This window comes from Choloepus didactylus, chromosome 6 (genome assembly GCF_015220235.1).
Source record: "Choloepus didactylus isolate mChoDid1 chromosome 6, mChoDid1.pri, whole genome shotgun sequence".
Lineage (NCBI taxonomy): Eukaryota > Metazoa > Chordata > Mammalia > Pilosa > Megalonychidae > Choloepus > Choloepus didactylus.
In genome coordinates, this window is record NC_051312.1 from 45288594 (window position 1) to 45316289 (window position 27696).

Sequence of the window (27696 nt, forward strand, 5' to 3'; positions counted from 1 at the left end):
TAAATACCTTCCTGATCGTTACAAATGCTTGGCTGCAAAATGTTCTTGATTAGGTAAGAGATTTTTTAAAAGTAAACAATTTCAGTTATTAACTGGCTCACCTTGGTGACATCAAATGGATTAAATGGAAAAGTTTCGGCCTGTTGAAATGTCATGACCTGCATGTAAAAAGTCCAAGAGGGGTAGTTGCTAGTGGCGATGGCGTTGAAGAGATCCCGGATGCCATAATCAGGATCTTCCTGGGAAAGTCTTGCGGCATCTTCAACAGAAAGGTTTTTGATGCCCTGGTCAGTCTACAGAATGAAAGAAAGAAAAGTTCAAACTGAAAATTGTTGGCAAAGTTACTGAATTTTAATCAGTAATTCACTGAAGAATTATTAGGCTCTACCATGAATTCTTCATGGCTGCATCACTAACGAAAGACTGAATTTTCCTTGCGACTGTATCTCCAGTGTTCCAATCTGATGCCGATAAGAACTTATCAACAAGGAATTCTACTTGATTATCCCAATGATTTTAAATGTTAAGGAAACTGAGTCTACAAATTTCATATTTAAAATTAGTCCTATCTTTCCCTGTTTGTACTTCTATATATTGTGAATGTTTACACCCATGTTCTGTTCTGAATCAGAAAAAAATTAAAATATATTTTAAAATAAGCAGATGACTGATAAAATTAAAGGACTCTCCACTTTTTTTTTTATATGAAATGACTCTTTTTTTTTTAATACCCCATGTCATGATAGTTCAAATCAATTACTGAGATTGTACTTAGCTACTATCCCCTCTATCCACACTTTTCCTTTTTTTTTAAGAAGTCATAGAATCCTAATTATTAGAGCTGAAAACTTCAGTCCAGCTGCGCCCTGAATAGGGGCAGTCAAAATTAGTATTCTGATTCTAAAGAAGCCATTAAGACCCAAGGAAGTTAAGTCCCTTGAACAAGTCCTCCTATTACCATACCATTCTGCTCTTCAGTGGATTTCCCACGTATACCTTATTCTGAAAGATCCCCTACAAGCCAAGTGCCATGGAAAGATTTTCTTAGCAAACGCCCACTCTTCCTGGTCCATGAGTAACACATAAATCCCAACTCTCTCCTCTCCAGCTAGTGGCAAGACTGGAGCCCTTCTTTTACTATTGTGGAACAGAAGTGAAGCCAACTTCAGGATTAAAAAAGTGAAGGTCACTCTGTGGCGATAACACAGAGAGCTAATACATTAAATTGTGCAATCATATTACAACACCTTTCTAATTTTAACTAAATCCCTTGGGTTTAGGAAAGAATAATCTTAATAATCTAGATTATTCCAGGACTGATGAATCCCTGCAGCATTCAGGATATCTTCAGGGCCCTCTGCTAAACAGAGCCATAAGCAATACAAACTTGCCAGGACTGTGGGCAGCTGGTGTCCTTATGCCAATTGCAAAGTGAAAAAAACTGGAACTCAGAGAATTTTTAAAAATATGGACAAGGTCACAGTTATCTAGAAGAGTGAAGATTTGAGTTAAAGTTGGTCTCACTCCAAAGCTCCAACCCTGCTGGCCATTCCAGGTATAATCATTTAGCCTTGCTCTAAGTGACACCGCATAGCTTTCTTTGGCAATTACCAGCCAACAGGACAACAATTTCTTAAACCTGTTCCTATTCAAAGACTATAGTTCCAGGTCCTAAGTATAAAGAGGGGTGAAAGTTTTCCTGTTTGATATACCTGCACAAGTTGTTCAGATAAATGTTAAGGCAAGAAAAAAGAAAACAGTCATTTTGGATATTAAGAGGAAGATTTTGCTGAAAGTTCATTTCTGTGGGAATTTTTGCTGTAGTATTTGGAAACAGAAGTGCTTAGGCAACCAGAGGTTTTTACCTCACCTCTGGAGAGAGAACATGCAGTTCTTCTAAATGAGCAGCATGGATCTATCTACTCAGGCGGTAGCCAACAAACAAATTCTCATACTGCTGATCATCTGGATTGGTACTTCCCATTCTTTAGGGTAGAGATAGGGGAAAAGTCGGGAGAAGCCAGCCAATCCTCAGGAGAGATAAGCAGAAGTGAGGAGACAGGAGTCTTACACCTCCTGCCCCAAAGGCAACATCTACCTTATAATGGAATTTGCAATAAACTGCCTCTCCATTCGCATTAACCAGTTTGAAAGTATGCGATCCATATCCATTCATGTGCCGATGGCCATCAGGAATCCCTCGATCACTGAACAAGAAAGAAACCTAAGGAACAGAAACATAAAGTCTAACATTTTTCAGTTTAAAGCAAAACACCCCAGATTTTTAAGACATTCCTAAGTTTCTGGAAAATCCCTTAATTACATGGAGCATGCTAGCCAAATACCCCTGGGAAGAATTACCATGATTTCACTTACAGAAAATAACAAGCAGAAGACTTTTAAAGTAGAATGATAAATAAATTATTAATGTCATGGCTCAAAATTCTAAGAAGGAAAGCTAAAACAAATCTGAAAACTAGCCTTTGTTATTGAAAACATCTTTTAACAGACAATGTGTTTAGTATTCCCTCTCTGAATACAAACACCTCATACCAGAGACTGTGATCCTTAAAACTGTTAAATACCAACCATAATGTTTCTAATTATATATCATCATTATTTAAGGACTCTGGATGGGGAACAACTAACAAAATCAATCATCATAAAATTCTTCATGATCAAGAAATCTGAGGAAGCCTCCCAAAAAGAAAGTCAGATGCCAACTCCAGTAAAATAACCAAGATGACAGAAACCCCGTACGTTGCATAATTAACAGTTCCACCCCAGGAGATGACAATAATACAGTGGAAAAATAAACGCCCCCACCTGATGCAGAGACTCAGGACGCAAGCTCCAGAAGTCCCAGACCATGTCCGGATCCTTCAAGTGCGTTTGAGGGTTTCTCTTTTGGCTATGGATAAAGGACGGGAACTAAATGGAAAATGAGAAAAAGAATTCAAAAGTTAAGTTTGCAGGAATTATGGCATCTTATGTTATATGCTGCCTATTTCTAGGTTTATGGATTATAATTCTAAATAATACAACCCTAGACTTTTAAACTGCCAAACACTAAAATGAAATTTACTGAACAGATACAGGTGGTGCCTAAAATATCCTAAAGTATTTCAAATATACTCAAAGCTATTGTATCTCTTTAAGGGAAAAAAGTACATATGTATGTACACACGCACACCCCTCCTGCTGACCCAGAGCATATGTAAATGCCCTCTACTCATTTCTAGGGCAAAGTGCCGCTTTTTACTACTCCTCTGAGCTCTGCAAGAAATACTGGACTCTGCCTATTAAGTCAATAAATCTTGAAATGCCAAATCTAAGACTAATGGTAACAGTTGTTATTTAAGCTATTAAAAGACATTAAGTACAGAAAAAACATTTTTAAAAAGGCAATCCAGCTAATCCAAATTCTCTTCTTTCTGCCTTTCCCAGGGACTCTCCTCAAATGCCCACCTATACAAAGTACTTGAAATCAATTCAAGTCAACAAACATTTGTAGAAGGCACAAGTACAATATCACCTACCAATATGGCATCCCTGATGAAGAAAATGGGTGTGTTATTCCCAACGAGATCCCAGTTACCATCTTCTGTGTAAAATTTCACTGCAAACCCACGAGGGTCACGAACTGTGTCAGCTGAGCCCGATTCTCCAGCTAAAGGATACAAATAGGGAAAAATGAAGCATTAGCCAGAGTACTTCATACCCAAAAAGCTCAATGCCATAAAGAAACATTGGGATCTATCCTTTCCAATTCATTTTCTACAAATAAATTAGCTATTTAGGTGTCTGGGTTATTATTCTACCACCCACCAGCTAATTGAGTCTACAAATTAAGTAAAATAATTGAGAGAGATAAGAACATATGTAATAACTGCCAGAAAGATTACCCACTTAAAATAATAAGATAGCTTTGTTCAAACAGGTAATTAAAACTTAAATTTAAATAGTGGAAGAGAAAAATTATGAAGATTTAAAGTTTGAACAAAAAGCGTGAGTTGTCAAAATTATGAGGTTAACATTAAGAAAATGAATTAAAATATCAGTTCTTGTTCTTAATTTCAGTTATTTTTGCATTCTATGGTATTTAAAAATTCTATGGTATTTAAAAATGCAAAAACAGAAAAAAATACAGAAATGGAATTAATCATGTTGTGATGTCAAGATATAAAATGACAGATCTAACACTTACTAGCTCTGTGACATGAAGAAACTCTCTTAACCTCTCTGAAATGGAAATAATCCCACCTTGCAAAGTAGATCTATGGATTAGAGATAATATCTGTAAAGCACCTAACCATGGCTGGCACATGGTTAATTCTCAATAGATGGCAGCCATTATCATGGTGATTGACTAAGAAACTCATTCTAACAGCACCACCTGATCACTTGTAGGAAAGTGCTTTCCAACTGTCACAGAATTGCAGAGGTGGCTTCTGTGTGTTACTTCCTAAGACCCCAGCAAACTGAAACAGAAGTAACTTCCTTCATCCCCCACCAAATTTTTTTCTATTGTAAAACCTTGCCACAATTTGGAGAAGTGCTTGTTTCCTATTTTCTAATAAGTTTCTCTTGAAATTAAATTATAAATGCCCCAAATAAGGTAGAGGGTTGAGTTTACAAAGCAATAACAGCCATGCAAATAGACGACTTACCAACAGTGGAGAACCGCACCGCTATGGGAGTCCTCTTTCCAATATGCTCAAAGACCTTTGCCTTGGAGTATTTGGTAATGTCGTGAGTGACCTCGAAGTAGCCAAAGGCCCCTGAGAAAGAAGACAAAGAAACCCTCCCCGTGAGACCCTGGCTCAGTCCTTCCAGCTCTCCGCCCTCCCCCAGGCTTCTGGATACTACAAGAGAAATGGATGGTTTAGCACTGGCCTTCTGGGGAAGGGCAGACACCCAAACACAAATGAATGAGAGTAAAATACAAAACCCTCTACCATTCAGTGCTAAACTGCTCTACAGAGCAGAAGCCAGGAGGAGGTAGAGAATGGGGCTGGGAGCAGTTAGACAAGGTTGACCAAAGGACACAGGCCCGGAAGAGAAAGACAAGAAAGGGAGGAGAGGAGGAGATCTTCAGGGAAGGAAATAATCATTTAAACACTAAGTAAAGACACTACAGAGCCAAACAACAAGCTGAATAGCATATCAAAATCGTGATGAAAAACACAACATGCAATAAGCTGGAGGAGATGGGAAGAAATCTTATCTAGGAAGAAGAGATGAAGAAATTTGGAAGCCCAAATAAGCAAGCTAAACAAAAACATTATCTTCCTTTTCTGTCACACTTTCTTTTTCCTGCTGAATTTCAGCTTTCACCTAAACACCACCCCCATCTTTTGTTTCTGTTATAAAAGATAACAGTTTTGGTTTTACAGAAGTTTTGGACAAAAGGGAAGGAAAAATCACCCCAAACCCACCACCCTAACACAATTTTCCTCAATTTTGCACAGTTCATTCCAGCATTTAGCCAGTAAGTGTACCATTTAAAAGAAATTGCAATTACAGTGTGTGTATCTGTGTCTGTATTTCAGTATTTTTACTTCTTCACAAAACTGCAAAATGGGGGAAACGGTCATGAGTACTACTTTTTATTTTGAAAAAAATAAAACTATTTTATACATAATATTCTCTACAGAGAAATAACCATGATTTAATTACTAATTCTTCTAGATGGGCATTTTTTTGTTTTCTCTCAGGGATGGAGATTTGACACTTCTATTAAAGGAAGAGCAACCCTTTGGGAAATCATTTTTGACCAGGTAATATGAAACAATCCTTTTGCAATAAACAAACATAGCTCTCACCTGCTCCTTTAGCATGCACGACTCTCTCGGGAATTCTCTCTCGGTCAAAGTGAGCCATTTCATCAGTAAAAACCACATCCTGAACAAGAAGGGGCCCCCGGGGTCCTACTGTCATAATGTTAAGTTTATCCCCTACTGGGTTACCAGCTCCAGTGGTCAGGACATCAGGTTTCTAAGTGAACACAAGGAAAAGGAGTACAGGAGTCATTACAATCAAGCCTTTAATTTGCATATCACAGAATACATCATTTTGCAATTTGTAGACCTTCTTCTATAATTCTTTTTAAATTTCCTATGTCCAAAGTATTAAAATACTACAACATATGTCAATGCTTGATATTTATAGTCAGGTCTCAGAAATTCTTGATAGATCCCAACACCAATCTGCTGAAAAACTTACTCTGAAGAGCAGAAAGACGGCTAAATCAACTGCCCACTGCTCGACACCTCTTCTAGAGACCTGGCTCCACACAGGAAGCTCCCAACACACAGGTCCCCCAAAAAGGGATCACACTGAACATGCAAACTAATAGTGAGAAGACTCCTTCAGAGAAGCTATGGACGATTACTGCCTTACACAGAATTTATACATTTTGTTCCTGCTGTGGATGCTCAAGTGTGTCATCCCGTATAATGCATTCATTTCTCTCAAGCAGTGTACATCCGCTATTGGCAACATCTCTTTTCAACTCAGAAAATTAAAAAAAAAAAAAAAGCCACTCGCTTTTAATGTCACTGAAAATAACCTGCTGCTGGTAAGATGGATTATAGTATTAATTTTCTAAAGATGTCAACTGTCCCTGAAAACAGGATAGGTTATTTTACAGTCATAAAGAACAAGTTTCAATCCACCTAATTCTCTAATTTTACAGTGACATCAGAAGCCTCTCAGCTGTCCCTTCTCTAGGGTGGGGACAGAGTTCTAGAAGCCCCACATAATTCTGGGCAGCTCTTAGCTTCATCTCTTTTCATCACTCTATTTTTGTCTACTCCATTGTCTTCCCCAGTCCTTGGGAAATCAGGTAAATGTGAGTGTGAAGCAAAGCTAAGCCACCTCCATCCGGAGAGAACAGCTCAACCAGGTCTTCTAACAGGTACCAACTTCCCACACCCAGAGAAGCAATATTTTCGGAATTTTCACACCCTTGGTTCCCTGGGTTGTGGTGTTTAAACTGCATCTCTCCATGCATCATCCCATTTATTAAAACGAAGTTAATACCTGCCTCTTCTCTCGAACAGGAAACAAGGGGAGTGGGGTAACATGGTTGGAGAGAGACACATTAAACTATAAAGTACCGTGAGCTGTTTGGAAAAAGGCCCTGAATAAAAAAGATCTTGGAATTTGCAAAATTCAAACGCAAGACTTGCACACTCTAGTAAATCCCCATTGCCCCCTGGGGTTCTATTCACATCAAACTGGGAAGAGGCCAGTAGGTAGCATGGAGTAACCATGGAAGCCACCATCAGAAAGCCTGGCTTCAACTCCCAGCTCTGCCCATTACCAGCTCTGTAGCCCCTGGCAAGTTACTTATTGTTTTTATATCAAGGGACAGATTAACACATACCTCACCAAGTCAATACAGGAAATAAAAGGCACACTTATGCTACCACTTTACTGGCTGGGAGAAAATGGCCTAATAGCAGAAGGCGCAGGGCGTTTTATGTTTTATTTTTCTAGTAATCCTGACAGGCAGTCATCCATTCAGACTCTCTCCCCATCCCCTTACCCATCTAGTGTTGAGCAACCCCTTCCAAACTGTCAGGAAGTTTGAGGGTCTTAGCAGTTACCACATAGTTACACCATTTTCTTTTGCTGCTACATGTTTTAATACATGTGTCACTGTGTACTTTTTTTTTAAAAGTTGCACAATTTCACCTTTAGTTTAAACCGAAGTCTTGGTTTTCAAATTTGGCTCTACACTGGGATCCCCTGGGGAGCTTTAAAAGCATATTGATGCCAGTGTCTTACTCTTAGAGGCTTAATATTATTAGTCTGGGTGAGATCTGGGCATCAGGATTTTTTTTTTTTTAAAGCTCCCCAGGTGACTGCAAAGTGAAGCCAACTTTGAGAACCACTGAGGAAGCTGTTTAGATACTCCAAAATTAAAATAATAAAACAGCCTGAGCAAATTGAATCCATCCACTCCTTAAAACACTCTTCTCACCAGATAAGCAGGGCACTAAAAAAAACCTAAAAAAATAAAGAGGACATGCCATGAAGGAGAAGGGTACCAGGGAGGATTTCAAGAAGCTCAGTAAAAGGAAGAGTTAAACAGGTTAGTTGCATTTGCTTGCTGGTATTCCGAATGCAGGGAAGGAGGTGCCACTAACAAGGGAAAAGGGGAATTACAAGAAAGAAGTACATCATATGTCCCTTGCTAATACTGGGTCAGGGTGATAGTCAAGAATAAAAACCTCACCCAGAGTAGAAGGACACAGAATAAATGCCAATGAGTATCTGTGAGAAAGATGAATGATTGAATGAATGAACAAATGAACGAAGAACTAATGTATGAGATGGTCTCACCTGATTATGACTCTTAGACTGGGAATTGGAATTATGCCACCATTAGTCTCACCTCCCACCCAATGCATGCACCCCCTCCATTTCATCAACAATGTTAAGAAATGAAATCTGCATTGAAAAAAATCGTAGGTTGAAAATGCAGCACTCGGCAGGTAAACTCACTGCCCTCCCCGCTACGTGGTACAGGACTCCTAGAGATGGGATTGAGAAAGCCTTCCTGACCAAGAGGGGGAAAAGAAACAAAACAAAGTTTCAGTGGCTAAGAGTTTCAAATAGAGTTGGGAGGTGATTCTGGAGGTTATTTTTAGGCATTATATAGATATCCCTTTCTAATTTTTAGTGTATTGGAACAGCTACAAGGAAATACCTGAAACTGTTGAACCCAGTAGCCTTGATTTTTCCTTTTTTCAAAATTCAGTTTTATTGAGATATATTCACATACCATACAATCATCCAGTGTACAATCAATTGTTCACAGTACCATCATATAGTTGTGCATTCATCACCACAATTTCTAAACATTTTCATTGCTCCAAAAATAGATAATAACAATAAAAATGAAAGTATAAAAGAACACCCAAAACATTCCATCCCCCCATCCCATCCTATTTTTCATTTAATTTTTGTTCCCATTTTTCTACTTATCTGTCCATACATTGGATAAAGGATGTGTGAAACACAAGGTTTTTCCAACTGCAAAGTCACACCGTGTAAGCTACATAGTTACATAATCATCTTCAAGAATCAAGGTTACTGGGTTACAGGTTTGACAGTTTCAGGCATTTCCTTCTAGCTATTGCAATACACTAAAGACTAAAAAGAGATATCCACATAGCGCATAAGAACTCCCTCCAGAGTGTCCTCTAGTAGCCTTGATATTTGAAGACGATTGTATAATTATATAGCCTACACAGTGTGACTGTGTGATTGTGAAAACTTTGTAGCTCACACTCCCATTATCCAGTATATGGATAGATGAGTAGAAAAATGGGGATAAAAATTAAATGAAAAATAGGGGGGTGAGAGGGCCAGGATATTTTGGGTGTTCTTGTATTTTAATTCTTGTTTTATTATTTTTTGGAGTGATGAAAAGACAAAAATCGATTTTGGTGAATGAATGCACAACTATATGGTAGTACTGTGAACAACTGACTATGCATTGTGGATGATTGTATGTTACATGAATGTATCTCAATAAATCTGAATTTAAAAATAATAAAAAAAAACAAAAAATGCAGCACTCAGCATCTCTTCTAACTCCATACTCTACTAAATCACTGTACCCTAGTTTATAACAATTTTCCTCACCACAAGCTAATGTATATACAATTAGCCTTCAAAACAAGTGTGGCACTAAAAGCTTCCAAGAGGTCAGGAACATAGAAGGGAGCCCAGTGGGGAGACTAGAAAGGAAAAGATCCTCCAGTTCCAAGGGATATTTAGGACAAGATTAGGTAAGAGAAACTGACCTAAAATAAAAGATAAGGGGGCATTTACTAGAAGGTGAGGAGAAGAATACAATATACCTGTTGAGATGATAACAGTTCATGCAATGAAGATCTAATAAAATGAGAGAGTGAGCTGGGGGATGGACCACGGAAAGCAAATTTTTTAAGTCATTTCTGAAAAAAACACAAGGCTTTAGAGATGTTTCTAGATGTTTCTAGAAAATAACCAAATCCCTGTGACCAGAGGTATTGCCTTATAACGCCTTCTGAACTCAGCAATATCTTTATTTTGGAAGTAAAAATGGACACTCTGAGGTTAAGGATTCTCCCTCACAGAATCTTAGGACAAAAAGGAATAAAAAGCAGTTATTTAAATTCACTCAACAGCATTCAAAAAATATTTATTGAGTGCCTCCTATGTGTTAGGCCTGTTCTAGGTACTGGGGATTATAGCAGCAAACAGATAAAAATTACTACCCTCATGGAACTCACATTCTACTGGGGTTGTTATGTGTTAAATTATTTACAGTAACAAAAGCTGAGACAGCTTAATGTTCAAAAATAAGGGAACAATTAATTAATAATGGCACATCCATAAGATGAAATACTATGCCATCATTAAAAATTGTGCCCAGGGAAATTTTAATAACATTGACAGTATTATAATATTTAGGTGATATATTCATAGGCCATTTAAATTTTATTTATACTTTTTTCTATTTTCCTTCATAAAATAAATTTTAAGTCAGAGAGTATCTTCCATATCTAATAAAATATCAGAAGCTTTTCAAATTATTATTTTTTTATATTGACTCAATGAAGGCAAAAAGATTCACTTTTGTGTAATGAACAAAGATCCTGAAAACACTTTTAATGAATATGTAGTTTCACTGCAAGTGTCTACTCCTAATCATTTTTCTAATAATTTTCTACAAAATTCCTAAACTAGGCTTAGTTTTCACTTGCATGGATAAACTGAGACACAATTGAAAGTGTTTTTGAAGTTATGCACATCTTCAGCTTAAACTGATTTCATATAAATACGTGCGTGTGTGTGTGTGTGTGTGTGTTTGTAATCATTTGTAAGGGAGAAGTCCCAAAAGAAGACCCCTTTCCTCCATTCTAATTACTACAAAGAAATAATAAGAACTCAAACCACTGTAGGGTACAAGCTCTAGACAAGTTTAAACCACCATATTTCATCAGTTATAAGATAAACATTTTTTTACATTTTGAGATCTCTGAATTGGGGTATGTCTTCCCATTGAATCTTAGCAATGAGACACGATTTAAATTGGCAGAGCTTCTTCTTTCTTAGCAGTATAAATATCAGTGTGTTTTACAAACGGCAACTAAGATTTGATGCAATATGGAACATTAGGTCAATGCTGGGAAAGCACTGCCTAAAAAATATCCAGCTTAAAAGAAAATTAAAGCATTAACAAAGCTTTTTTTTTTTTTACTGTGCTAATATAACTCTTGCCTATAATTCTTGCCTTCTGCAACCCACAAAAAGTATCAGTTAAGCAAAAAAGGAAATATTGAACAAAATAATTTTATTTACAAAAGCAGTGGCCATTAAATGTGTAAATGTTCTCTTTTGACAACTGATACACTGAAACCGTGACCACTAAACACGGATTGCAGTCGAGAAGGGTCGGGGAAGAGTGTGTGCTCCTGACCACGCGGGAGCCTGGCGTGGCAGAGGCGCAGGGGCAGGCAGGAGACACCCAAGGATAGACAGACCCAAGGACAGAGCACCCAGGAACAGCAACGCCATGCTTGGAGAAGAGACATCAGCAAAAGCGCCGGGATGTAGGAGGGAGGTGGGAGGAGAACAGGAGCCTGCCAGGAATCTAAGAACAGAGATTCTCAGGGAGGGCTGCTGTCAGAGGCACTGGCTGCAAAAAGGTCACGCACAATGAGGACGAAGGAGAGGCTACTGAGCCTGGAAATCTGGGGGACGCTGGTGACAGCACCATGACCATTTCAGTGGTACATAAAATAACAAATCAAGAGACAGCCAGACATAGACCAGTGATGACAGTAACATGAACTAGGGTTTATGATTAAGCCAACTGGGAGCATCTAAGATCCTATAAAAAGTTGTGTTTTTTTCCACTTTAAATCAATGGCACTGGAAGTGTAAGATTAAGCAACTTTAGGAATGAATAGGAGGGAAGGACGCAGAGGTTATGAATTTCGAGGATTCTGTCGATCAAAGGATGGAGAGAGTGGCGGAATTCAGAAAGAAGGCAGTGGGTGTCCCATGGTCAATCCTACAGTCAACTCCCTGCAGTGAAGCACTGGAGATCAACTCCAGCATAAATACAGTGAAACTTTCATTTTTAAAAAATTTCCACCATCATAGCAGACAATTCAGTGCTGGCAACTGCAGTCACAGTGCTGTGCTGCCATCAGCACCATCCGTCACCAAAACTTCCCCATTGCCCCAAACAGAAATGCTGTACCCACCAGGCAGTAACTCCCCATTCCCCTGCCCCTGGTACCCTGCAATCTACTTTTGGTCTTTATGAATTTGCGTATCCTAGGAACTTCAATTTTTAAGGACAGACTCCCAGCAATCTCACACATTTAGAATAATCTTCAACTAGCAAGTAGAAGACAGTGAAACCAACCCTCCAGAGCTAGAACAACAGCAAAAATCTCCAGGAAAGGAAAGACTTGGCAGATTATACCTGATTAGATGAGTAGAGGTAGATGAAGACACTGCCTGCACAAGCTGAGAAGGGCAGAGCTGACCAGAGGGAAAGAAAGGAGAGAAGAAGCGGGAAACCATGAAAAGTCTCACCAACAGGAGAGGACCCTGGCAAGGGTGATGAGAGCCACAGGATTGCAGACTTCAAATACTTGCTGGAGAGAAACGGCTGGAGAGAAAATTAAAACAGAGCTCGACTGCAGGCCGAGGACGCACAAGGTGGCCTTGGGTCACACGTGAAATCCAGCAACCCCAAGGTGGACCCCCCTGCAGGCTGGATGGTAGTGTCCAGAGGGTGCAGCATTTGAAACTAGGGTTCCTCAGGCTCACTCATTCATTCATTCACCAGACCTGGCCCCTGTCCTCCCCATGCCCGTGGACCAAACGGCTTGACGACAGGAATCTACATGTTACGCACATACAACAGCAAGGGTCTGTAGTCCTGGAGGACAGGGAGTGATGGTAAACCATAAAATAGTCACAACTTGTAGCCTGTGCTGTTATTTTTTATTAGAAGCAGCTAAAGGAAATAGCACCCCATGATGCAAAATCTGAGCCTTCTCTAGTGATGAGATGACTACATTAAGATGCATAATAAGATGCAACTATTGCTGAACTAAAGCTCACCAAAAAGGACAAAGGCTAAACTATACATAATATCTAACCTCCCCTTTTTAACTACCATTTCTGGGGCACCTACCCATAGGCAAGGCATTATCCTAGCTACCTTAACTCAACTTATCCTATGCAAGCCTCCCAAATAATCCAGTGAGATAAATGTCATTACTTCCATTTAATGGATGAAGCTACATGCTCAGAGAAGCTAACTTTACACAGGTTTCAATTCTGTGGCACAGCTTTACCTGTTACAGATACCAAGTACAGATGGGCAAAGATACTTCTTCTGACTTGCCAATTGTTTTTAACTCAGTGAAGGATCACTTCAGAACCAGGAATTGTTTTAAAGATAGAAGTTTTTCTGTTGGACCATTTTAAGAGCTATCTCTGAAGACAGTTTGTACCTATCAATGTTTTTATCTCTTCCTGGCTGCTAGTCATTTACTCCATCCATGCCCTTGGACATGCTTCTGCTGAAATGATCTCCTCACATGTCCCACCACTTCACATTACCCTTCAAGCTGGGCCAAGGGCATCCCCAGAGAACAAATCATACTTGCCTGTTTACCTCATTGTTTTCCCACTCTAAACAGTGAGCTCCTTTCACATCTACATCCCTGAGACCTGACACAATGCCAATACATTTAACAAATGCTTGTGAATTCAACACATAAAGTAAACTAGGGACCAAAATGAAATAGCCAAGAAAGATTATTTGAGAAAACAGCAAAAGCCTACCTCTCTCCCTGCATCCCCTCCCCACCCCCTCAAAAAAGCAAAAAAGGAAAAATTTTAATTTAATTCAAATTCCAGTCAAACAGCTTGAAGCAAATCTGTTATGAAAATCATTGCAGAAATTGGCAAAGAAGATACTTTGACTTGGCTAAAAACTGACATCATGATGGAAAATAGGGACTTAAAAAGAAAAGCAAAATTCCATTTTAGTTTTGCTGTTTTTATAAGCTTCATTTGGCTGGAGCTAATACATAAACGAGGAAATTTTCCTAGGAAGAGTAAGGTTGGCTTACTCTGGTGAAATATTTTATCAACATGGTTTCCACTTATTAGTACTCCTTGCTCACAGAAATTCCAAGAACTTAACAAATATATTCTTTCATTTTTTTTCAGTTTCAGTTATTTCCTTATTATGAAATATATATACAAAAAGGTAGTATCTTTCAAAGTATGATTTAACTAGTAGATATATAGGAAATTTCCAAAGTTATTATGAGTTATAGTACCATAGTTTTAGTTATTTCCTTACTGTGAAATCTGACATATATATACAAAAAGGTATAGCTTTCAAATTACATTTTAACAACTAGCTATAGAACAAATTTCAAAGGATGCTATGGGTTACAGTTCCACCATTTCAATCCTTTCCTTCTAACTATTCTAATATTCTAGCAACTAAGAAAAAGAAAACTATACGAAGATTCAGAAAACTATACGAAGATTCCAACTTGTCTGTTGCTATCCCTTCCTCTAGTTCAATCACCTTCCCGATCTTCAGGGATGTCTAGGCAGTGACATAGTCTCTCATTTTTAAATCGAAAAAGATTGACAATGCAAACTGCCCTAACTTTCAGTTTCCAAAGACTCACAATGACAGCTTCTCAAGCTCAGTGATCAACACAGGATGTACCAAACATTTTCTAGGAAATTACTGCCTAACACTCTGCATCTATTCAACAAATAAACGACTGCCTACAACGTGTACCCTCAGGAAAGGGAATCAAAGAATATCCTGGCCCTCAAATTTCTTAGTCTGTGGGAGGGAAATAACAAATATACAAAGAATATTATGTGCTGAGGTTGGGGGAAACCTCCTATTTGTGTGTTCGAGTTTTAGCTGGGAGGGAGGGGAGCCTCCTGCCCCACCCACTCCCAGACCCCCTGCTCTGGGGAAGGGGAGAGTCTTCCCTGACTGGGCAGTTTGGAGAAAGGGTTCAGGCCTGTACTCGGGCTTAGCTCGCCTCGGGCAGCCAGCACCCAACAGGGAGCACATATTCTTCCTGCTCCCTGAGAGCTGCCTAAATGCAGGGGGTAAATTCAACTCAGGAGTGCAATCTCAGCAAGCCTGCTTGGCCGACACTCCCAAACCACATTCTCCAACCAAGCCTCTAGCAGTAAAAAAAAAAAAAAGGCAGTTTTTTGATCTCCACCTGTCCCATTGACTGCTTGTTTCTCTCTCAGCTTGGGTATCGGGGAGGGGTGTCTTATTTATTAGATGTGCTCAAACCTCAAAACAGCAATAATGGCTTATTAAGCAGGCTCTTGGGTTATCACATTTAATCCATTCAACAACTCTCTGAAGTGAACACTATTATTATCCTCATTTTACACAAGAGGAAACTGAGGCACAAAGAGGTTATGCAACTTGCTCAAGATCATTGAGCTAAAAGGGGCAGTATCAGGACTTGAACCCAAGCAGACTGGCTCAAGAACCCAAGCTCTCAACCACAGCACCACACTGTCTCTTCAAACAACACAGCTAACATATCCTGCACACTTACTATGTACTGGGTACTCCCTACTCACAGTAGGGAGAATTAATTGTCCCATTTTTAAAGCTGGAAAAAACAAAGGGCAGGGAGAAGTAATTCACCTAATGGTCAAGCCAGGATTTGAACTATGACTCTATCTGCTGACTCTTCAACTGATTCGTGCCTTTCTTTTTTTTTTTTTTTTTAATCTTAAAAACATTCAAAGCATCAGAGGGTGGCCAACCATAAAATCACACCGCACTAGGAAAAGATTCTCAAGCACAAAATAAATGAATTCCCAACACTGGGGAAATTTTCTGATTACCTTAAAGGTTGAAAATGATATTTTCTGGGCTAAAAACTGAGACTTCATCATTGGGAGGCATTTATATATGTTTTAGGTTGAAATCATAATGATTAAGCCTCTAGGTACCTCAGTTGTGACAAGTTAATGACAAGTCACCCATTCCAAGCGCAGTAGCTAAGAATGAGTTTTCATTTTACTTTATTCATTGTCTAAATCATCCTACACACTCTGCTGAAATTACTGCCACTCCATAAAATATTAAATAATATATAATGGAAAAAGCAAAAACCAATAAGGGGAAGAAAAATAGGGCTGTGTTCTGGATTAAAGAACACAAAGGGTTACTGTTGGAACTAAACAAACTATGAGAGTTTAAAGCAGACCATCTCAGCAAAATGTTAAATAGATCTGCAACCTCTATTGCCTTTGAGAACAATAAATAAGATATCTTGGCAAACAAAGAATAGATGTCTAACTACATGGACAGAGGGGAAGCAAATGACAGAAAAAAAAATCAAAAGTGATTCCAAGGATCCCAGGAAAGACAACTTATGAATAGTTTTAATTACAGAGAAAATAAAATAGAATGAGGTCACAAGGCTGAGTCTCTGAGTGCCACGTGACTGACAGCTCCTCCCTCATCCAAATGAGAAATACCTGTTTACAAGCAAGACTGTTTCAGATTATTATGTATAAGAGTAATCATGTGACTTAAATGACTGTTAATATTTTTTCTCTCTTCTTGTTGAATTGCCAAGTCATTTACTTTGTTACTGAAATGTTTCCAGCCAGAAATGGTCAAAACATTGCCTCTGGTTTTCAAAAATTAGCAAATATTTAGAATAATACTACCAAAAAACAGAACCCTGAAAATACAGGATTATAACTATTACAAAAGAGGTCTCCCCTGCCTTGAAACTGTGTTAAACAAGTCTGGCAGCACTGGGAACTGGTCTAGACTTTAAAGATAATCCACAAAGGTAAAAGATTCCTTTGCTCTTTGTATCAGAAGCTGCAATAGTCACAGTCTCAGAAAAAGAGTTAAAGAACTAAATGAGGAAAAAAAAAACAAAAATAAAGATTTCTTGTTTTACATTTTGCAATCAGCCTGTCTTTTCTGCCGTCAATAAAAATCAGTAATGGCTAACAAATAAAAATGAAACCACAGAAATGGGGATTGCATCTCTCATAATGCCTCTCCCACTGCCACACTATGGCCTAGCAATTCCACGCTAAAGTATTTCCAAAGAGAAATGGATGGACGTGTGCACAAAAAGGTAGGTTAACTTAGTCACCCTTCCTTCACCCCAAATATCAGCAGTGTTACATCAAAGCCATTATTATCAAATTACCCTGAAAAGTATATAATGGAATTGCACAGGCTTTGTCTTATGACTCACTGACAGGAACAATAGGCTAAACCCAGCCTCTCTCCCAGGTAATAAATAAGGTGAATAAAAAAGTAAACCTTGCAATGTTGAAATTTTCCAAGTTTAAGGGATTAGAAACTACTAATTAAACCTAAGTATCCCAAAGGAAGAGCCCATGGCATCCTGAGCAATGAGCAACAAAGTTGCCATTTCAGTTCTATTCAAAGTGATTGGGAAATATCTGTAGAACCACATAACCTCCACCCAATATAAACTGAGAGCAAGACAGATTTTAAGTGGATCCAAGTCATACCTATGAACACATTTGGTTCAATTCTGGTTTATTAAATTTTACAGACCTCCCAGTTCACTGGTAAGCAACAAAATCCACGAGGCCAGATACCTAATTAACTGCCTTCACACTGGCTGACACTTCCAAAAGAGAATACACCCAGCCTGGGATTCTGCATCTCGTTCTTGAGGGAGGCGACAATAGGGTGCCCTCCTACAGTAGTTCCAAAACTTAAAGATCTCACAGTCCAGTAACAGATCAAAACAAATAAAGAGACCAGGCTTCTGGTCAACCACAACGGCAGTATAAAATGGTCCAGGGTGCTACTCCCCCACAGAATCTTTGAACAAATAGAAAAACTGGCAGATCCATCTTCCTCAAAACTGGAAAACAGTTAAAGGGCTGCAGTAACTGGGTGAGTGCCAAGTCAAAAAAAACACAGCTTTATAACTGGTAGGAGAGACCAAAAAACACTACAGCAAAGCTATTATAGCTAATTAACAAGTTCAGCAAAGTGGTGGGATGTAAGATCAACATGCAAAAATCAGTGGTGTATCTACATACTAGCAATGAGCTATCCGAGGAAGTAATCAAGAAAAAATTCCATTCACAATCACAACTAAAAGAACCAAATATCTAGGAAGAAACTTAACCAAGGATGTAAAGGACCTGTAGACAGAAAACTATAAACCACTGCTAAAAGAAATCAAAGAAGACCTAAATATATGGAAAGACATTCTGTGTTCATGGATTGGAAGGCTAAACGTCATTAAAATGTCAGTTCTGCCCAAACTGATCTACAGATTCAATGCAATATCAATCAAAAGCCTACTTTGCAGAAATGGAAAAACTAATTATCAAATTTATTTGGAAGGGAAAGGGGCCCTGAATAGCCAAAAACACCTTAAAAAAGAAGAATGAAGTGAGAGAACTCAAGCTTCCTGACTATGAGAACGGGTAATAAAGAAGTCTGGCCTGATTATTCACAATTGCCAAACAATGGAAACAACCCAAGTGTCCATCAACTGATGAATGGATAAACAAAATGTGGTATATACACATGAGGGAATATTATTCAGCAGTAAGAAGGAATGAAGTCCTGAAGCATGTGACAACATGGATGAACCCTGAGGATATTATGTTGCATGAAATAAGTCAAACACAAAAGGAAAAATATTGTATGATCTCATTAATATAAACCAATTACAATATGTAAACTAACAGACATAGAATCCAGAATATAGGCTACTGGGAGATAGAAAGAGACTAGAGAATAGGGAGCAGCTGCTTTAGGATGTGCAGAATTTTTAACTGGGCTGAATTTAAATATGTGGAAATGGACAGAGGTGATGGTAGCACATTATTGTGCTATAATTATTGTGCCACTAATTATTGATAATTAGTTTTTCCATTTCTGCCAAGTAGAACAACAGTGCTGAATGGTGGTACACTGACTGATAAAGGGAAGGGCAAACTGTGGTGTACATACAGCGGAAAATTGAACAGCTGCAAGAAGGAATGAAGTTGTTAACGCATGCAACGACATACATGAACTTTGAGGATATTATGTTGAGTGAAATAAGCCAGAAATGAAGATACAAATAATGTGTGGTCTCACTAATATAAACTAACCATAATGAGTAAACACTGAGAATTGAACTTGAGAGCATAGGTTATCATATGATAGAATGTGGGCAGAGATTGGGCAATTGATGATTTACAAGTACAGAACGTTCAATAAGGCTCATTATAAAGGTTCTCAGATTGTAAGCTCTTATAGCTGTCACATCTAGTCCTGAGTTTTAACTGTTATTTCTAAATTCTGAAATGCTGAGCTCTTTGGGTAAAGCCTGGTAGTTCCCTGGACCACTGGGTATCTGTGTGACACTTGAGACCCAAAGACAGAGTTCTGTGGCTCTAAAAGGCAGCATTATGCCATACAGCAACTGCTAAAGAAGCTGAAAAAGAGATCAGACTTCAAATAGAGAATGAATGAAACAGACTTGGTTAGGACTAAGGTAAATCATAACATAGGGTAAAGGATAATATTGATTGTATTTTAAAACTCCAACTTCTGTGTGATACCAAAGGAAGAGATGCTTATTTGGTACAAAATTTATATTTTCTGCAGCATACTATCTAATTTAACCTGTCTGATCAGTTTATTTAAACAACGTAATTACATGGAATCTAGAATAGGGAATGAGATCCTGTTATTCTGTACAGGTTAACGTAATACCATGATATATTCCAGAGTATTTGGGGCACAAAATAAAAAGTATTTGCAAAGTCCCTTTAAGGGATTAGGGAAAAATGCAGAAATATTAAAATTCCCCATCTGGGAAACTCCCGATACTCTCTCAAGCATTAGGGACTCCTAATTTAATAAGCCAAGCCCTCAATCTTGGGGCTTGCCCTTATGAAACTTATTCCTGCAAGGGAGAAGCTAAGCCTACTTACAAGTATGCCTAAGAATCACCCCCAGAGAATCTCTTTTGTTGCTCAGATGTGGCCTCTCTAAGCCAAATCTGCAAATAAACTCACTACCTTTCCCATACATGGGACATGATTCCCAGGGGTGTAAGTCTCCCTGGCAATGTGGGACATGTCTCCCAGAGATGAGTCTGGTCCTGGCATCATGGGATTGAGAATGCTGTCTTGACCAAAACGGGAAAAAGAAATGTAACAAAATAAAGTTTCAGTGGCTAAGAGATTTCAGAGTCGAGAGGTCATTCTGGAGGTTATTCTTATGCATTGTATAGGTATTCCTTTTTAGTTTCAAACTTATTAGACTACCTAGAAGGAAATTACCTGAAACTGTTGAAATGCAATCCAGTAGCCTTGATTCTTGATGATGACTGTATTCTTGATGATGACATATGGCTTTTATGGGGTGAATGATTGTGAAAACCTTGTGACTGACACTCCCTTTATCCAGTGTATGGGCAGATGAGTAATAAAATAAAGACAAAAAGGGAAATAATTAATGGGGGGGTGTAAGGGGTACAGGATGTTTTGGGTGTTCTTTTTTATTTAATTTAAATTTTTTTTTTGAGTAATGAAAATCTTCTAAAATTGACTATGGTGATGAATGCACAACTATATGATTATACTGTGAGCCACTGACTGTATTCTTTGGATGGATTATATTGTGTGTGAATATATTTCAATAAAATTGCATTAAAAAAAAGATTACCTGCTATAAGTCATACAATAGAGCACTCAGAAACCGAGATAGTCCCTTTCATAGGGAGTAGAAGGGGTGCTCAAATTCTGTAAATGAGGGAATTCCTAAGGCTCATGAGCAAGAACAAGCAAGGCCAGGACAAGATGCATGGTCAGAAAAGAAGAGGACCCTTCACTTTACATTCTCCTTGGGCTCATCTTATTGACCAGAGGATGAATCTCTGGTCAATAAGATGAGAGGAGAGTACCAGCCAACACAGAGCCAATTTTCAAAGAATGCGAAAGGTATTTTGGCAATGGTTTGTTTGTTTTATTAGTTCCTGGCACTCAAGGAAATCTCAATCATATCACCATCTGGATACAAACTAAAGCAACAGACAGCTTAAGAACTAAATCCCAGAGGTAACACCTTAAATATTAAAATGTACAGTGTTCAAAAAAAGATCATAAAATAACAAAGAAACAGGAACTGATGACCCATCCACAGGAACAAGATAAAAATCCAAAAACCATCAATGAAGAATACCATACTTTGAATATACCAAACAAAGACTAAAAAAATGATCTGCAATATGTCACAGGAGATAAAGAAAAACAAAGAGAAAGAGTAAAGGATATCAGAAAAACAATGAATGAATAATATTAAGAATCTCAACAAACAGACAAAAAAATTCAAAAATGAATGAAAGAGAAATACTGGAGTTAAAGACCAAAATAACTGAAATGAAAAACTCCCTAGCAAGCTATGACACCACAAATGGATCTGGTATAAGCAAGAATCAGCAGACCTAAAAACAAGACAACTGAAAAGACTCAGTTGAACAGATAGAAAAATAATGAGAAAAATGAACAGAGCCAAAGAGACCCCTGCGATACATCAAGATAACCAATATAAGCATTATGGGAGTCCAGAAGGAGAAGAAAGGGAGAAAGGGGTAGAAGGAATGGTCAAAGACATAATGGCAGAAAAGTTCCCAAATGTGAAAAAAGACATGAATATGCACATTCAAGAAGTCCACCAAACCCCAAACAGAATAAACTCAGAGAGAACCACACCCAGACATGTACAGTGAAACTCCTGAATGCCAAGGACAAAGAGGGAGTTCTGAAGCTTCAAGAAAAAAGGAATGTGTTATGTTAAATGCAGATTTCTCATCAGAAACCATGGAAACAAGAAGGCAGTAGGATGAAATATTTAAAGTGCTGAAAGAAAACAACTGCCAACAAAGAATTTTATACCCAGTCAGACTATCTTTCAAAAAATGAGGGAGAAATAAAGGCATTCCCAGATAAACAAAACCTGAGGGAGTTTGTCACTACTAGACCTACCCTACAAGCAATGCTAAAGATAGTTCTTCACACTGAAAGAAAAGGACACTAGACAATGGATCAAAGTGGCATAAAGAAATAACACTACTGGGAAAGGTAACCTTGTGTGTAATCATAAATGCTAGTACCACTGTATTGTATTTTTGGTATGTAACACTACTTTTTACTTCTTACAGGTTCTAAAGTGCTAAAGAAAAAAAGTAATGCCATAGCTTTGGTTTTGGACATACAATATATAAAAACCTAATTTTTAGCAAGTACAACAAAAAGGAAGGGGAACAGAGGAGTACAGGAACAGTGTATGTGTATGCTATTGAAGTTAAGTTGGTATAAAATCAAATGTGATTGTTATAGATTTAGGATGTTAAATTTAAGCTACATGGTAACCACAAAGAGAATGTATGAAATATATAGAGAGAAAGAATGATAAGGGACTCAAAATGGTACAATACAAAAAATCAACTAAGTATGAAAGTAGGCATTAACAGAAGAATTGATGGACAAAAAAGGTTAAGACTTACAAAGACCAAATAGCAAAATGGCAGAAGAAAGTCCTGCATTATCAGTAGTAACTTTAAATGTAAATGGATTTTAAACTCTCCATTCAAAAGGTCAAGATTAGCAGAATTGATTAAAAAAAAAAAGACCCAACTATATGCCATTTATGAAATGCACCTTAAATTCAAAGATGCAAGGAAGCAGAAAGTTAAAGGAGGGAAAAAAATATACCATACAAATAGTAACCAAAACAGAGCTGGGGTAGCTATACTAATATCAGACAAAGTAGACTTTAAATAAAAAATTGTTACAAGGAACAAAGAAAGTCATTATATACTGATAAATGGGTCCAATCAACAAGATATAACTATTATAAATATATATGTACCTAATGGCAGAGCTCCAAAATATATTAAGCAAATAAACTGACAGATTTGAAAGGCAAAAGAAATGGTTCTTAGGTTAATAGCAGAAGACTTCAATATGCCATTTTCAATAATGGATGTGACATGTAGACAGAAGATCAATAAGAAAATAGAAGAGTTGAACAATAATATAAACCAACTAGACCTAACAACTTAACAGCAGCAGAATAAACATTCTTCTCTAGTACAGATGGATCATTCTCCAGATGACTGTATGTTAGGTCACAACACAATTCTCAATAAATTCAAAAATACTGAAATCATACAATTTATCTTTTCCAAATACAATGGAATGAAGCTAGACATCAACAGCAAAGACAGAACTGGAAAATTCTCAAATACGTAGATATTTAAAAACACTCTTAAACAACAAGTTGGTTAAAGAAGAAATCACAAGGGAAATTAGGAAATACCTTGAGACAAATTAAAATGAAAACACAACATACCAAAACTTATTGGATGCAGCAAAAGCAGTGCTGAAAGGGAAATTTATAGCTTTAAATGCTTACATTAAAAAGGAAAAAAGATCTCAAATCAGAGACTTAATCTTAAAATTGGAGAATCTAGAAAAAGAAGTGCAAACTAAGCCCAAAGCAAATAGAACGAAGAATGTAACAAAGATTAGAGAGGAGACAAAGAAACAGAGAATAATTAAAAAAAAAAAAATAGTATCAACAAAACCAAACATTTGTGCTTTGAAAAGATCAAATAATCAACAAATCTTTAGCAAGACTGACAAAAAAAGAGGATGCAAATAACTAAAATATTATGCATATATTTTGGTAAATGTGACACAGCCTGCTTTCTGGACAGCAGAGATAGATTACATTTCCCAACCTTTCCTGCAGTTCAGCATGACCCTGTGACAGATTTCCAGCTAACGAAATGTGAGTGGAAGCAGCCCGCACCACTTCATACATATGAATATACCACAACAGAATACTATTCAGCAATAAAAACAACAAACTACTGATACATGCAGCAACAAGAATAAAACTTAAAAATATTCTTGCTGAATGAATAAAAGTCTTACAGAAAAGAAGTACATAAGCAATCAACAGTTTTAAAAAGTAAAAGCAGCGGTTGCCTGGGAGGAAGTTTCAGGATTGCAGGGAATGACTGGGAAACAGCACTGGTGAACTTTCAAGGCTGGTAATAATGTTCTATATCTTAACAAGGGTTTGGGATTCACAGATGTATTTATCAAAACTCATGGAATGGTACACTTACAATGTGTGCATTTCACTGTATATAAATATTACCTTAAAAACATACACATTGTACTCTGTTCATAATATGCTTGCTTAGCATGTAAAGGAGGAAGTATACTGATATCTACAACTTACTCTGAAATATCCCCCAAAATAAAATGGATTAATGGTGCATGAAGGGATGGACAGACAGAATAACGTGATAAAAGACATACAGCAAAATGTTACTTTGTAGAATCTAGATGATGGATATGTGGGTATTCACAATTCTTTCAACTTTTCTGAATGTTTGAAATTTTTCATAATAAGGCATTGGAAAATTATACAGGATAGGTGATGTGTGCAAAATTTCCTTTGGCAGGTAATGAGGGGTTCACCTCAAAGAAATAAGCAGTAATCACTCACAGCAGCTAAATCTAAGGTAAGAAACAAGACACCAAAATGTGCTTGCCAATCAGGATGGATGTGCGCAGTGCATTGAGAAGCTGTGAGCAAAGGAAACAGCAGCGATTTCAACTATGAGTCTCCTGAAAAATCATAAAGGCAGATGCTTCAAATTACAGCTGCTGCTTTGTATGCCAGCTGTTTCCCATACTGACATCTATGTAAACTAACAGCAGGGTCTTAATGATTTTGCAACAGTTAACGATTCCCCCAAGCAATGAAGACGGAAGCTAGTCTCAGAATCAAGGGGAGTCCTTTAAAGAGAATAAATTTTGCTTCATGAAAAATTCACTACATTGTCTGTATTTTTCTCCACTCATGGAGTATTCATGAAAACTGCAGTGTAAACCAGGATTTAGCAATCACTGGTTATGGAAAGAGCCCTGGCCCAAGGAAGCTGCATTCTAATCTTGGCTCTGCCACTAGCTAGCTGTGTGCTTGATCAAGACTCTTAAAAGTCTCTCTGGTTCACTTTAAAAACCACATGAAAAATTTCACTATCTTAGTGGCATACAATAAGGGACAAGACCAAGAAGAGAAGTTTTCCAGGCCCTTAGAGGAGAATGGCAGTGTTTTCACCAACAGGGAACCATTAAAGCAGTCCATGAGCACTGTAGCATTTATACCCCAGTTCAGGAGATTAAAACTGTTGAGAAAAAACACTAGGCAGAAAGCACGGTTGTAGTCCTCTAATTAACTAGCAGCCACGTGAACGGGGTAAGTCCCTTAGACCCTCTGGGCCAAATTTCAATCTGACAAGATAAAATGCCCACCTGCCTAATCCAATCTCCCAAAAAGTATACCCTTTGAGACTGTGCACCCCTTGGCACACACCAGGATGCCTCCTCCACCACAACTGGGCGCAAATCCTACTCATCTTTAAAGCTCTCGTTCAGATGTCACCTCGATTGGGAAGCCTTCCAGCCAAGTCGGTCCTCCCTTTACACTTTACAAATAACCTGTATTGGAGCCCTTACCACGTTGGACGGTAATCACTTGTTATGTCTTGTTTGGGCAACTAGACTTTGAGCTTCTCTGAGGCTTTGTACTTGAACTTTGTACACCTTGTCCCAGCAGAGCACCTGCCACATGCAGGCACTCAAAGAATACATATGGAATAAATGCATAAATTAATCCCTTTGTCCCTTCTTGCTCTAAAATGCTAGGCATGATGTTTTTACGTGCAAATAAAATAACGGATGTGAAACTATTTTGTATTCAGTCGTACTACGTCTCAGTCACGGTGCTGAGACAGAGATAACAAAACACGATCGGCGCCCTTGGCACCCCACAAATACGAAGCCTTGTGGTTATTATTTTAGCATGGTCAAAGCTGAAGCCTCTTCCCACTTCCTTCCCACGCCTGTCCCCCACCCCCACTTCCCTTTCTTGCAACTGCAGCTCTCTGCCTTTTTCCTCTGCGACTTAATTCCTCCCTGAGGCAGCGACCTCCGTCCCAGCTGGCAACAGCGCAAAATCCGGAGCTAACCACCCGCGCCCTGTTGCCGACAATTCTTGCAGGGTTTGCAAGCAGCGTGGGGCCCAGTGCCCCACACCCCTGAACCCTCTCCCCTCCTCACCGCGAATGTAACAGTCCATCGGGACCGAAAGGCAGCAGCCCACCCCCTCCCCCACGATCAAAGGTACAGCCCGTCAGTACGCCGCCGCGCTGGAGAAGCCCCGGCCGTTAGTCGCCAACGCCGGGCTCCCGGCGCTGACCCAAGAGCGGGTGCGTAGAGCACGGGGTGCACCTGCGAGGCCCGCTGCTCCTTCCAGAGCTTCATCTGGTCGCTGGCTGGATCCCGGCTGTCCGTCATGGTGTCCGACTGGACTTGCAGGCTGCCTCAGCTCGCACGTCTCCACCCTCAGTAGGCGAACGCGACTACAGCCTCACGGCCAAAACATAAGACTTCAAGCTTTGCCAATCAGCACCGCCCCTTTTTCCGCCCTCTCGGAAGTGGCCTCCTGATTGGACGCTCGAGTGCTAGGAGGAATGGGATTGGATGAGCGAGGAGCCAAGGTTCGGGAGGGAGGGGCAAGGGAGGTACCCGGGCGTGGAGAGAGAATGGGGAACGGAGTAAAGCGGTAAGGAAGACTCTAGATTGGTGGAGAGCTCCGCCCCTCCCAGGCCCGGCACCCACAGCAGGGCCCACCGAACCAAGGGCGGGTCCCCGTGTCCTTGGTCTTGACTCTCGCCCTGGTTATCAGCATACTTCAGGCTGCCCTGGGACGCGGTGGTTGGTGGCTTGCCAGTTTCTCAGAGGGAATGCTCAGGCCCTGTAGGTGGGGCTTTCCATTAGGTAATTATGCCTTCAGCTTTTAACAAGCCAGAAATGCAGGGTTGGAGTCTATGCAAAATTGCTTTGTTATACCCTAAAGTAAGTATTGTTTGCAACTGAAGAATTGATGGAATTTGGAATACATGTAAACACTGACTCAGCAGTTGAATATAACCAGTTATCTTACTCTCAAAATTTATGTTGCTTTTTCATCACAGGTTACACGTACAGTAAAAGGTGCCTTTAAAAAAAAACACCTACACAAAGAAAAATGAAACATTGACATGGTCTTAATGGTTTTAGTAGCCTAAAATCCATCGGAAGAAAGGTCAGCCTTTTGGCGTAGCAGCTCCCCTTTTTTGACTGTGTGCTTAGACACTGCTGGTATTTTTGCCAGACTATATAGTTTAGTCTTCACAGAAACCCTGTGATGAAAATTTTGTTAGTCTCCATTTTAAAGATAAAGAATCTCAATCTTAAGCAGTAGAGGAACTTACCTAAGTTTAAATGTCAGCTAAATGCCCAGATCCTTGGTCGTCTGATTTGCCTGGGCCGGAAGCAAAACCACTATGCTATCCTGCCTTTCTAAGAGGAATAACCTATTAGAAACCCAAGAAGATACCTATTACAGATTTTTTGCTTCTGTTCATATGATATCTTGATACTGCCATGCGGTTTTATTACCAAAAAGTAATAAAACTTTACCACTGCCTTTCACTTTATCCCTGAGCT

The 27696-nt window shown here is 38.8% G+C and overlaps 1 protein-coding gene across 1 annotated transcript in view; it reads right to left on the reverse strand.

Annotated features, from left to right (window-relative positions):
* Positions 1 to 26589, reverse strand: part of CAT (catalase) — a 52245-nt gene extending 25656 nt beyond the window's left edge. The window contains exons 1-7 of the mRNA XM_037838917.1: positions 26437 to 26589; positions 5826 to 5997; positions 4671 to 4781; positions 3540 to 3670; positions 2827 to 2931; positions 2099 to 2224; positions 102 to 293 (exon numbers count right to left, since the gene is read on the reverse strand). Coding sequence (XP_037694845.1) covers positions 102 to 293; positions 2099 to 2224; positions 2827 to 2931; positions 3540 to 3670; positions 4671 to 4781; positions 5826 to 5997; positions 26437 to 26502 — 903 coding nt within the window. The 5' untranslated portion in view covers positions 26503 to 26589. The remainder of the gene's footprint in view (positions 1 to 101; positions 294 to 2098; positions 2225 to 2826; positions 2932 to 3539; positions 3671 to 4670; positions 4782 to 5825; positions 5998 to 26436) is intronic.
* Between the last annotated feature and the right edge of the window lie 1107 nt (positions 26590 to 27696).